Source organism: Melospiza melodia, chromosome 6 (genome assembly GCF_035770615.1).
Source record: "Melospiza melodia melodia isolate bMelMel2 chromosome 6, bMelMel2.pri, whole genome shotgun sequence".
NCBI lineage: Eukaryota > Metazoa > Chordata > Aves > Passeriformes > Passerellidae > Melospiza > Melospiza melodia.
Genome location: NC_086199.1, coordinates 1,365,374 through 1,378,576, shown reverse-complemented (window position 1 = coordinate 1,378,576; position 13,203 = coordinate 1,365,374). Strand labels below are relative to the sequence as shown.

At 47.2% G+C, this 13,203-nt stretch overlaps 1 protein-coding gene across 2 annotated transcripts in view; it reads left to right on the top strand.

The window, feature by feature from the left end:
* Positions 1–13,203, top strand: part of MDGA2 (MAM domain containing glycosylphosphatidylinositol anchor 2) — a 203,449-nt gene that overhangs the window by 114,244 nt on the left and 76,002 nt on the right. For both annotated transcript variants that reach the window (XM_063159579.1, XM_063159580.1), the window contains one exon: positions 12,211–12,540. In XM_063159579.1, the coding sequence (XP_063015649.1) occupies positions 12,211–12,540 (330 nt within the window). The remainder of the gene's footprint in view (positions 1–12,210; positions 12,541–13,203) is intronic.

The following is a 13,203-nucleotide window of genomic DNA, read 5'->3' as shown; positions in this document are numbered from 1 at the left end:
CCATGAATGAAGCATCTCCATGAATTTTTTCTGGATGTTTTCCTGTTTTTGTGGCTGCTGGCCACTCACACCTGACTCCAAAGGTGGAGAAGGACTTGGGACAAGGAAGGTGTGGATGTGATCCAGAGGAGGGCATGGAGCTCCTCCAAGGGTTGGAGCCCCCTGGATCCAAGCTGGGAGAGCTGGGAATGTTCCCCCAGAGAGGAGAAGGCTCCAGGGAGAGCTCAGAGCCCCTGGCAGGGCCTGAAGGGGCTCCAGGAGAGCTGCAGAGGGACTGGGGACAGGGGATGGAGGGACAGGAGCCAGGGAATGGCTCCCAGTGCCAGAGGGCAGGGATGGGTGGGAGATTGGGAATTGGGAATTCCTGGCTGGAGTGAACAGGACGAGGGGAAATGGCTTTAAACTGGAAGAGGGTGGATTAAATGGGATATTGGGAAGGAATTCCTGGCTGGGAAGGTGGGGAGGGGCTGGAATGGGATTCCCAGAGAACCTGGGATCCAGGCACCCCTGGATCCCTGGAAGTGTCCAATACACAGGTTGGATAATGGGGCTTGGAGCAGCCTGGGACAGTGGGACGTGTCCCTGCCCATGGAAAGGATGGGAATGGGATGAGATTTCAGGTCCCTTTCACCCCAACCATTCCAGGATTCTCTGATTCCAAGGTGGCTCCTCCATCCAGTAAGAGAGGAAAATGCTGGATAGCATCCTTGAGGGACACCTCCACATCAGATTGGGGCACAGGGACAGCCACAGAAACGTTTTCCAGGGCTTAAAGTCAAGAGCACTGGCAGGGTTGGGAAGGGTGTCAGGCTGTGTGGAAATCATGGAACATGAGAATTGCTGAGCTTGGAAAAATCCTCCAAAATCATTGAGTCCAACCCTCCCCCAGCACTGCCAAGGCCACCACTGCCCTGTGTCCCCAAGTGCCACATTCACAGATCTTTAAATCTCTGCAGGAACGGGGATTACATCCCATTCGTGGACATCCTGTTCCATTGATTCCCTCCTGAGGGAATCCCATTCCAATCTTTATCGGATCCCTCCTTCTTTTCCATTGTAAGAGCAGCACATTTTTAATTCCATTGGACTCTGCCTGTGTTAATTTCACCTTCTGGGAAGTGGAAACCTCATCCTTGGAGTTAATTTTTCCGAGGGGTGGGATTCCCTGTCAGTTGAAATAGAAAATAATGGCCGTGCTCAGCAGCAGCACAAAAGCTTTTCCTGGACAAAAAGCTCTCCAGGGAAATCCCTTTTTAAGGCCAGGATTGCTGGAAGTACCTCTGGATTATCCCTTTAAAAACTGTGTGTGAACTGTAGGCGTGGCTGCTAAAAAAAATAATTAGGGAATAAAAACAGAAGGAGGAAGCTCAGATTGGGAAATTAATGTTGCTTTTATGAATTAATGAACTTTTGTTGCTTTTTTAATTAGATAAAAATCCTGGGATTTTGTTCTCTACACCTGCCTTCCTTCTGCTTTCCTGTTCTTTATTCCGAAGCTATTTTTAGGAATTTCCCTTGGGGTTTAGAGGAGTGAAGGATAAAATTAAGGCTGGTTGGACATCAACACCTCTGGAATGGCCCCAGATTGCATCAATTGAAGTGTGAGCAGGGCTCCCATGAGCTGCTGAGCACCAGAGGCTGGGAAAGGCTCTGGAATTTTTTCCCAGAGGTGGAATTGGGGTTTGGTCGCTCAGCAGGTCACTCCTGGCAGGAGGGTGAGCTATGATGGGCACATCTGGACTTGTGGTCTCTGCCTGGAATCTTCTGGGATTGTTTGGGAATTCTAACATCCTAAAATGTTGGATTTCCCATGAAACTGGCACAAGGATCTTTTTTCATTCTTTCTTTCCTCTCTGTATCCTGGGAAGGGCTCCCAGGAAACAGAATTGAATAAATTTTGAGATGTGGATCTGGCATGTGTGGTCACTGCCTGAAATCATCTGGGACTGGTTGGAAATGCTAAAATCCTAAAATGTTCATTTTTCCATGGAATTGGCAGAAGGGCCTTTTTTTTTCTATCCTTGTTTTTTTTCTTTGTATTCTTGGAAAAGCTCCCAGCAAGTGGGAGAATGGAATAAATTTTGGGATGTGGGTCGGGCATGTGTGGTCACTGTGTAGAATCATCTGAGGTTGGTTGGGAATTCTAAAATCAAAAAAAGTTGGATTTTCCATGAAACTGGCACAAGGAGCTTTTCCCAATCCTTCCTTTCCTCTCTGTATCCTGGGAAAAGCCTCAGGAAACAGAATGGAATAAATTTTGGGATGCGGCAGTGCTGGGACAACACCTTGGCTCGGTGATCTCCAAGGCCTTTCCCAGCCTCAATAATTCTGATATTCCATCTTTTTTCCTGGCTGGAGAATTCCAAAGGCCTTGGCAAATATCCTCAGGCATCTGCTTCATGGAGAGGCGCCCTCTGTGATGGGATTTCAAAAGGTTTTAACCAAGCAAACCTGATCTCCTCATCCAGGATGCTCCTACAGCCATAAATTCCCAGTGTGCTCCTTAAGAGCTTACAGCTCTGGGAATGAATGTGGGGAAAATTTGAGCTTTGGAGTTGAATAAATCCATTTCTTTTCATTATCTGCCACAGGCTCAGGCCTGTAAGCTCTTCCCAGGCTGGAGGGTCATGGATGAGTTCATAAAAGGCTCTCCAATAAAAACGGAGATGGTTTATTGATCCTTCTGCCCTTTCATTAGGACTTCCTGGAATTTTTCTGATCAGGAATTTGATTTTGAAGGGAGTTTGCTGCTCTGAAGGACATCGTGAGGAGCCTGTTGGGCACCACGTGTGTGGAAGGATTTATCAGAAGGGAATTCAGGAGATGGGATTCATCTGAGCCCTCTCCTTGGGTTTGGAGGAATACATTTTTCCCAATTTTGTCCTGGGGGTCCTGGGGACAGTGGCTGGACATTCCCTATGTGGCCAGGTGGGAAGAGGCCAAAGGCACTTGGATTGGATCAGGAATTGTGTGGGAGCAGGAGAATGAAAGGGATTGTCCTGATTGCCCCCTGTGCTGGAAACTGCTGGAGGACCTCGAGGGCTGTGTCCAGTTCTGGACCCCTCAGCTCTGGAAGGACCTGGAGGGGCTGGAGCGTGTCCAGGGCAGGGAACAGAGCTGGGAAGGGCTGGAGAATCCCTGAGGGAGCTGGGCAGGGGCTGTAGAATCCCTGAGGAGCCGGGCAGGGGCTGCAGAATCCCTGAGGAGCTGGGCAGGGGCTGCAGAATCCCTGAGGAGCTGGGCAGGGGCTGCAGAATCCCTGAGGAGCTGGGCAGGGGCTGCAGAATCCCTGAGGAGCTGGGCAGGGCTCACCTGGAGCAAAGGAGGCTCAGGGGCCCTTGTGGCTCTGCACAGCTCCTGCCAGGAGGGCACAGCCGGGGGGTCGGGCTCTGCTCCAGGGAACAGGGACAGGAGCAGAGGGAACGGCCTCAGGCTGGGCCGGGGCAGCTCAGGGTGGGCACAGCAGGAATTTCCCCACGGAAAGGGGGCTCAGGCCTTGGCACTGCCCAGGGAGGGTTGCAGTGCCCATCCCTAGAGGTGGCACTGAGAGCTCTGGGCTGGGGACAGGGTGGGCATTGGGCACAGCTGGAACTCTGACCTTGGAGCTCTTTCCCATCCTCAATTATTCTGGGATCCCACTGGAGACAAGGATAAAGGTTATTCTTACTCTTGATTGGCAGAAGTTATTAATTACTAAAGCTGATAATTGTTTTGGCGGGGTTCGTGCTGTACTTTAAATATTGTTTTAGATCCTGGCTGATAACACACGGCAAGATCTGGGGACTTTTACCAACATTTTCTTTTTGGCAGAGAAAAAGTTGAATTTTTCCAAGTTTTTTCTCCTCTTGGAGGGGGAGGAAACCAAGAGGAGAAGGATGAGCTCAGAGTGGTTTCTTCTGTTCCCAACGTGCTTTGCTGTCCTTGAAATGTGTTTTAAGACACTTCTACTGCTGCATCAAGCAACTGGGACTGGGATTTTTAGATCTCTGTCCAGTCTGATTAATAATTTTGGGAATTTTTACAGGATCCTGATATAGCTTTGAGGTATTTAAGAGTGGAAGAAAAAGTGTTGGAGGGAAATGCATTCCATACGCATTCCAGAAATCCAGGCTCTAGGGAAATCCTGAACTCCAACAAAGCTTCTGAGCCACCCCAAAAGCAGGAATGGGGATAATCCAGTGTGGAACCTTGGGAATGGGGGGTTTGTCTGGGACTGGGAGAATGGCTGAGTCTCATGTACAAAGAGGGAAGATTTTCAAAGGATCACTTTGGGGCAGGAAAACTCAGCAAGCCTTTTTTTGTTTTTCTTTGGAGGATGGCTTTGGCACAAGAATTAAACTTTTTAAGGGCCCTGGAGAACATCCAGCTGACACATTCCAAGAATTTAAAATTTCTTTGGCAAGTGCAGAGCCCGCTGGGGGTTGTGGAAGCTTCTCTGAAGGGTTTCATTTATATCCCAATCCTTGTCTGGCTTGTGACAAGAGTCCTGAATTCCCATTTTCTTGTGGGATGGGGCAGCCCCAATCCACTGCTCCATTCATGCCTTGTCAAGCTGGGATTTTGGAGCTTAGGAAATATTTTGGATTTTTTACCCTTTTTCCTATGCTTGGGATTTTAAAAGCGACAAAATTCCAGCTGCTAAGTTGTCCCTGTCTCTTCTTGGTCAAATTCCTGCGGTTTTTGGAAATTTCACCCTCACTTGAATGTGTTGGGATCTCATCCATGATCCATCATCTCTATCCCCTTCAAATCAGGGTGGAAACACCTTTCCATCAGGAAAAATGGAAGGACACGGCAATTTCTGCCTCCAAACCCCATGACACCACTGGTACCGCTCCTGGCTTTTCCTGGGAGTTGAGGGTAGGAGGTTGTGAAATTTCCATCCTTGGAGGTCTTCAGTCCTTGGAAAACGCATGGTACGAGCTGGAGATCGGAGAAGGAACACCCTGAGCTCAATCCCACCTGGCTATTTCTTGGAATTACGGAGTGGTTTGTGCTGGAAGAGATCTTAGAGATCATCTGTTCCCAGCCCCCAACGTCTTTCCTCCCGGTGCCACTGATTTCCATAGAATCTTTCCTTCTAAAAGCCGCTAAAAGAGGAACCACGCTGAGTTTCTCCCCCTTTGATCTCCCCTTCATCTCTTTAACGGATCAGATTTGGAGCAAGTTGTAAACTGAAATTTTCATCATTCAAAGGAATCCAAACCTCCCCCTCCTTCAAAAGAGCAGCTCCGAAGGAGCCGGGAGCTAATTAAGCCGAGCACACGGAAAAACAGGAATAAAAAACCCTTTTCTTTGCAAAATTAGCAGCAGTTTCTAAAAGTAGAGACAAAACCTGAAGTCTCTCCGTGGGATTTGCATTTAAATTGGAAGGGGGAATGCATCTGGCCTTGGAAGTGCCAAATAATTACTTGATATTAAAAAGTTTGGAGACGTTTTAGGAGAAGACGTTTGACATCTTAATTGTTCGGTGAGCTGCTGGAAGTTCAGGATTTTAAAATCTTCCAGCTCAAATCATGTTGACAGGAGCAGAACGAGCTGGTGCTGAAATGTTGGGAATGTGGAGCTTATTTTAGCAGGAATTTGCTTCAAGCCTGTCTTGGGATGCAGAGGGAACTCTGGGGAAGCAGCATTTTCTCAGTTACCTCAGAGTCTTTTCCTCATTTATTGGGAAGTGTTGGAAGAGGCTGCTCAGGGTGGGATGGAGTCCAAATCCCTGGAATTGTGCCCAAAATGTGTGGATGAGGACAAGGTTTAGTGGTGACCACAGAGGTGGTACTGGTTGGTGGTTGGACTCGGTGATCTTGGAGGACTTTTCCAACCTGAACAATTCCATGATTCTAAATGCCCAATTTAAGGAATTAGAATTTTATGAGTGGTCCAAGTTGGAGTGTTGTCCCTAAAAACTCGGGCTATTTATTACATCACTCTCTTTTCAAATGTTTGTTGAATTACTTTTTATTTCCTTCCAACCCAGACTGGTCCTTATGACCGGAATTTCATCCAGGTCTGGGCTTCTCAGGACAGGGAAGGTGTGGATGTGTTGGAGGAGGCCACGGAGCTGCTCCAAGGGCTGGGAATGTTCCCCTGGAGAGGAGAAGGCTCCAGGCAGAGCTCAGAGCCCCTGGCAGGGCCTGAAGGGGCTCCAGGAGAGCTGCAGAGGGACTGGGGACAAGGGATGGAGGGACAGGAGCCAGGGAATGGCTCCCAGTGCCAGAGGGCAGGGATGGGTGGGAGATTGGGAATTGGGAATTCCTGGCTGGGCTGGAATTGCCAGAGCAGCTGTGGCTGCCCCTGGATCCCTGGCAGTGCCCGAGGCCAGGTTGGACACTGGGACAGTGGGAGGTGTCCCTGCCATGGCAGGGGTGGCACTGGGTGGAATTTATGGACATTCCAACCCTAATCATTCTGGAATTCTGTGCACACTTTGATTATGCTGAGCTGATATCCACAAACTCTATTATTTGGGGTGTGGTTTTGCTCTTCTATTCATAATTAAGTTTTACAATTAAACCAGAAATCTGTAATTTCCTCTCCATTATTTTCCTCTCCAATATTTTCCTGGTCCATGATGGCAAATGTGAATTTTTGGCAACCACGAATCTGAGTTTTTCCCGTTTTTTCTCCACAGAATAATGCCAAAATGTATTTTCATGTAAAGAATGAAGTTTAATGACCGCACTGAGATAATCACCACTGAAAAAGATCTTTTGACAGTTGTTAAAGTGTTTGAATAAGGGAATTTAAGGGAGTACGGGAGAATGTTAAAGACAGACCCAATTTTATTGCCCACAGCCAAAACAAACAAAAATTTGGTGTCTCTTCAGAGCTTGGGATAAAAACTTGGATTTTCCTTCTCTTGATTTGATAGCAGTGGACAAGTTACTGCCAAGACATCAGGGAAGGATTTCTGTGGGTTTTTATTCAGTGGGAATGAGGGTTATGGGCAGTAAATGGATAAATTTAGGCTAGAATTCCAGATAAAAATAAATATGGACTGCAGAGCTCTTCCCATGTGGGATACAGGAGCAGATATTGTTGTTCCATCCATTATCACATCATTCCAGGATGGTTTGGCCAGGTTGGATGGGGCTTGGAGCAACCTAGGATAGTGGAAGGTGTCCCTGATCATGGGGTTGGAACTGGACAATCCCTAAATTCATTTCCAATCCAATCCATCCTGGAATTCTGGGATCTTTGGCCATTTCCCTGCTGTGTCTCTGTAGTCAATTGTCCTTAAAAAATAGGTGAAGAATCTTTCCCAGGATCACAAACTCTTTTCCCCACATGTGAGAAGGAAACAGGAAGGGGTCAGGAGCACCTGGACACCAGGAAAGGTTTCCTGGCTCCTCTGACTCAGCCCACAGTGAGATCCAGGAGATCACAGAATTCCCTGTGATTTTGGAGGATTCTGGAAGTGGGGTGTGGCTGGGAATGAAATTATTGGAATATTGGAAATTTTACTACTCTGGGAGCTCATGAGAAGGGCCAGGCTGGATTCTGAGTTTTCCAAACCTCCAACATCTTCTCCAAGACCATGCAGGGCTCCACATCTGCTTGAGTGAGGTTCTTCTCTGGTTCACTGTGAATGGGTCAAAGCAGAATCGCTGACAAAAAGTGAAGGGAAACAACCAAAATGACTCCAAACCTCCTCTGGAGAGGGCACAGAAGGTGCCTCAAGGGGCCTCTGGCTGCTCAAAGAAGGTTAAAGCCAGAAATTTGGAGTTTAGCTGCTCCATGGCCCTGTTGTCACGGGTAAAACACGGACAGAACCATCAGCAACCACAAATCTGAGCATTCCCTGTCCTGCATCCACTGGGGAAGCAGCCAGGGGTCCATAATTCTGGTGCTAAAGCCTAAAAATGGCGCAGAAAATCGTGCAGAGCTTGATGTATTTAGTGGTGGTGTTTGAGCCATTGGAAATTGGTGAGGCAGGAACATTCTGAGGCATTAAAGGAAAATTTGGGGTTGATCAGGGAGGGGGTGGGAAAAAAAAACCTGAACCTGATGAATGCAAATAGGCCTTCCTTGAGATCCTGAACTGCATTTTATTACTTTGAAAATATAATTAATGAGGGAGGGCAGGGACTGTTTGTGAGGAGTTTGAGGACAAAAGTTGTTTCATCTCGGATTGTTTGATCACATCCTCGTTCTTTGGGGTCTCTTTGGAGTGAGGCTGGCACTTTGCTGAGTCTCAAAGAACAGTTTCAGATTTATTTGCACGTTTGCTGCTCCTTTGCAGCTCCGTGGGCTGGTGACGTTCCCAAAAATCCGCTGGGAGGGGTCTGCAGCAGCATCTCCCACAGTTTGCTGGTTCATCTGAGAATCCTGGAATGGTTTGGGTGGGAAGTGACTTTGGAGATGATTCCACCCACCCCCTGCCATGGCAGGGACACCTCCCACTGTCCCAGGCTGCTCCAAGCCCCAGTGTCCAGCCTGGCCTTGGCTATCCAGGGATCCAGGGGCAGCCACAGCTGCTCTGGGAATTCCAGCCCAGCTCCATCCCACCCTTCCAGCCAGGAATTCCCAATATTCCATTAAATCTCTTTAAGTTTATAACCATTACCCCTTGTCTCTGCCTGCGTAAAAACCCCTTAACCTTTAATTTCTCTTTAATTTCTGTGTCGCACCCCATGAGAACTTCTCAGCACATAACTGATGCCACAGATACAAAATCCATGGCATGGCTCAATTTTCTTGGCATTTTGGAATGCCCTCCTGGAAATTTCCTTGTGGAAATGGAGGTGCAGGAATCTACAGCCGAGGAAAACCCAAGCTACTCTTTTATGGGATTGCTAGACAGAGGAAATGATACAAAAACCCCTTTTTCCTTTACCCGGTGGGTTTGGATCAAGCTCAGCTCAGGTGTTCCCAACGTGGTGGAAATCAGGAAGCTCTGAAGGGATTTTGGAGACCTCATCCAGAGTCATGGAATGGTTTGGGTTCGAAGAACCTTAAAGACCATCCACTTCCAACCCAGTTCTGCTTGCAAGAAACAGCTTTGACCCAAACTTTGAGGTTCTTGCCCCCTTTTCTTACCTTGGAATTTGTGCTTTTCCACAAAGGAAAGGTACCCTGACTTCCCTGCTAGACTTTGTTCAGTTCTAGGCAGGAGAAACTGCTGAAAACTCAGAAATAAAAATAGTTTATTGAGGTTATGAGCAACTAATTTGGGCTGAAACGACGCGCTGGTCGTGCCCATCGAGTTCTTTTTTGGTTTTCCCCTGCCTGAAAAGGATCTGCATAAAATATTGAGGGGTTTTTGTGTGTGTAAGCATTGTTTGTGCTGTTATTTCCACACACACAAAAAAAAGCTCAGCTCGTGCCTCAGAGTTTAATTCTCTGGCAGTTTCCAACTGGTTCAGCCTCGTGATTCCATCTTGGTAGTGCTGATTCCTGGGAATTGGCTGAGAATTCCCCAAGGGATGGAGAACTGCGAGGCAAAGAGGAGTGCAAAAAATTCCATTCTTGATTAAAGCCACGGAAATCCCTTAAATAAATATATGTAAATGAATAATGTAAATAAATTAAATAATGAATGAATAAATAAAATCAACCAGTTGGATGCTTTTAAGATGTGGTTGGAACTGAGGAGCAGCATCTGAAGTGATGCTTTTCCTAGAAAAATACCAAATTTTCCATTCTCTCCTTAAAAATGTTGCCTTACTCAATGGAGGAATCCTCTCCTACCCTGTGAGATTGAGGGTAAATAACTCAAATTTAGACTTCCCCCCCCCCCCCCACTTTGAAAAGACAGCCTAATAAGTAAATAAATAAATAAATGTGAATTCTTTTCTGAGCTCTGCAAGTGTTAATTCTTTTCCAGGTGGTGGGAGTGCTCCTTCAGCATGAAATTTGTAAGTCCTTGTTTAAGCAGCTACTGAATTACCAAAATTGAGTTGGAATTACCAAAATTGAGTTAGAATTTGCAAAATTGTGTTGGAATTAGCAAAACTGAGTTTGAATTGACAAAATTGAGCTGGAATAAGCAAAACTGAAACTGAACTCACATTTTCACCACTCGTGGATGGAGTATATAGATTTTTTTTAGTATGTCCAAAGTATGGAATCTCTAGAACCTTCCAGGGCCTGAAGGGGCTCCAGGAGAGCTGGAGAGGGACTGGGGACAAGGGATGGAGGGACAGGAGCCAGGGAATGGCTCCCAGTGCCAGAGGGCAGGGATGGGTGGGAGATTGGGAATTGGGAATTCCTGGCTGGGCTGGGATTGCCAGAGCAGCTGTGGCTGCCCCTGGATCCCTGGCAGTGCCCAAGGCCAGGTTGGACACTGGGGCTGGGAGCAGCCTGGGATAGGGGAAGGTGTCCCACCCTATGGAAAGGGTGGAATGAGATGGGATTTAAGGTCTCTCCCAACCCAAACCATAGTGGGATTCTGTGAAATGGATCCAGGACAGAGGGAATGGGGAGAGGAACCCAGGGAATTGGGAAACATCTCAGGAGAAATCTCCATAAATGGTGGATATCAATATTTACTTCTACCCAGCCTGGGATTTGTACCATTTCTAACCAATATTTTTAGTTTGGGACCATCCAGAAAAAACCACATGGAAAAAACCACTTGGATAAACCCATAAATATTCTTTGGCACATCTCTATAGGAAAAAAAAAAGGGATTTGGGGATTTTGTCAGGAGCATTTTCTATTCAGTTCATCAAAAAATCTCTGTCCTTGGAAGGTTAAATGCCTGATCCTGAAGCATTCTCTCAAAAAAAACCACCAAAAAATCAGGATCATCCCAGCCCTCAGCTGATGTCAATGGGGGTGGAGTTTTGGAGAGTTTCAGGTTCATTTACAGAAAACTGAGGTGAGTGAGATACAGGAATATTTCATTCCTGGAGATTGAGGATGGAATGCCAGGATAAGATGCTCCTTTATGAGGAAGATGATAGGAAATGAGGTTTTCCACAGCTGCTGTGGCCCTGCTGTGGAGGTTATCCCTCAAAAAATCCCCATGTGGAACCCTGAGATTTCCTTATCTCTGGTAGGAGGTGGAGAATTAATTGGATTTGTACTGGAGGTTTGGATAGTGTTGGATGCAGGAGAAATTCCAGATGGATTGGAGGCGACCCCAGTGGTTGTATCAGTGATTTTAGGGTGATATTTCCCCTTTTTCTGGTGCTCTGACAGGACAGGGATGAGGAAAAGCCTGGAAATCCCTCCAGAGGTGGAAAACAACCCCTGAAATCTCAGGAATTATTTTGGTTGGCAGCAGCTCAGCCTGATTTAGGTGCTGGGACTTTCTAGTTTTCATTGTGGAGGTGACAGTGCTTCACAGCTGCCTTATCCATGATGGAATTTAATCAGGATTTCAGTGCCTAGGAAAAATTATCCATGTGTTTAACATGTGCTTAGGAAGGTCCAAGGGTTAGGGTTAGGAGTTCCACCAAAAAATCCCAGAATTATTGGGGTGAGAAGAAACCCTCAAGTTCACCCTATTCCGTCCCAGGATCAAGGACATCTCCAACTATCCCAGGTTGCTCCAAAAAAAACCCAAACCTGGCCTTGAAAACTGGTTTTTCCAGGGATGGGGCATCCATTGGCTCTCCAGGGAACCCATGCCAGTGTTTCATCCTAAAAACAATAAAATCATATTTCATACATGAAAATACTATATAAAATATTATATATTTCATATCTAAAAATAATGTCATCAATTTCTGCCTGATATCTTGTTTATCTGCACACAAAAAAAGCTCAGTTTGTGCCTCAGAGTTTAATTCCGTGCCAGTTTCCAACTGGTTCATCCTCGTGATTCCAAGTTGGTGCCATGCAGATTCCTGGGAGTAAAATCAATCCTGTGGCTGCTGCCCCTTTGAAAATCATATTTAGGCCTCCAGTGTGTCTCCCCGGTTTTTTAAGTTCTTCTGAGTCTTCTGATGTTTACATTCTTGTAACGAACTTTTTTATACACTTTGTGTAAATAACTTATTTGTTGCATTCTTTTGAGGAGGAGGAGAAATTTGATGGGCTGTTGGTTTGTCCAGTGTCATTGGAGAGGCGGCACTGTCACCCTCCAATCCACTGTCACTTTTGGAAATCTGTAAATGTTGGAGTCAAAATTAAACTCGCCCTCTTTTTTACCTTGGAGAGTTGTGTGTCTGCGTCATTTTATTTCACGTCCTACAGCAACACCAGCAAAGCCAAATTTCCTCTCTATTATATAAAATTTCTCTTTTTCTTTTTGTGTTCCAGCCTTAAAAAAAGGACGCTTCTGGATCACCCCCGACCCGTACCACAAGGACGACAACATCCAGATCGGGCGGGAGGTGAAGATCTCGTGCCAGGTAGAAGCCATCCCCCCGGAGGAGCTCACCTTCAGCTGGTTCAAGAACGGGCGGCCCCTGCGCAGCTCGGAGAGGATGGTGATCACCCAGACCGACCCCGACGTGTCCCCCGGCACCACCAATCTGGACATCATTGACCTCAAGTTCACGGATTTCGGGACCTACACCTGCGTGGCGTCCCTCAAGGGAGGCGGCATCTCGGACATCAGCATCGACGTCAACATCTCCAGCAGCACGGGTGAGGAGGAGCTCCTGGGCTGGGTTTGTGGGCTGAAGGCACCTCGGGGTGGGGAGGGCTCCCAGCACGTTCCAGGGGCTGCAGGGAGCTGGAGAGCGAATGTTCATCAAGAGGCGGTGGCAGGAAACGGGGAGTGGGTTCAAAGGGAAAGAAGGGAAATTCAGGTGGGATGTTGGGAATTTGGAATTCCTGGCTGGGAGGGTGGGCAGGCCTCCCAGAGAAGGAATTCCCAGAGAAACTGTGGCTGCCTCTGGATCTCTGGAAGTGCCCAGGGCTGGGTTGGACAGGGCTTGGGGCACCCTGGGACAGTGGGAGGTGTCCCTGCCATGGCAGGGCTGGCACTGGATGAGATTTAGTGTCTCTTACATCCCAAGCCATTCCAGGATTCCATGATTTTACTATCAGGAAAAGAATTGGGAGGATTCTTAGAGGAGAAGAGGCAACTTTGGAATGATGGATGAGCATTCCACGCAGACTTTGTCACCTGCCTGCCCAGGTGGAACAACCAGTGCAGGGTGTGCACTCATGCATCCAATAGCTACTGAATTCCCTGGACTTCCTTGGGAATCCTGTGGAAAACTGATGGGATTTCCTGGAGACAGCCATTAGTTGGCCATTCTTATCAGCTCATCACAATCCCTGCAGGAAATGATGAATTCTGTC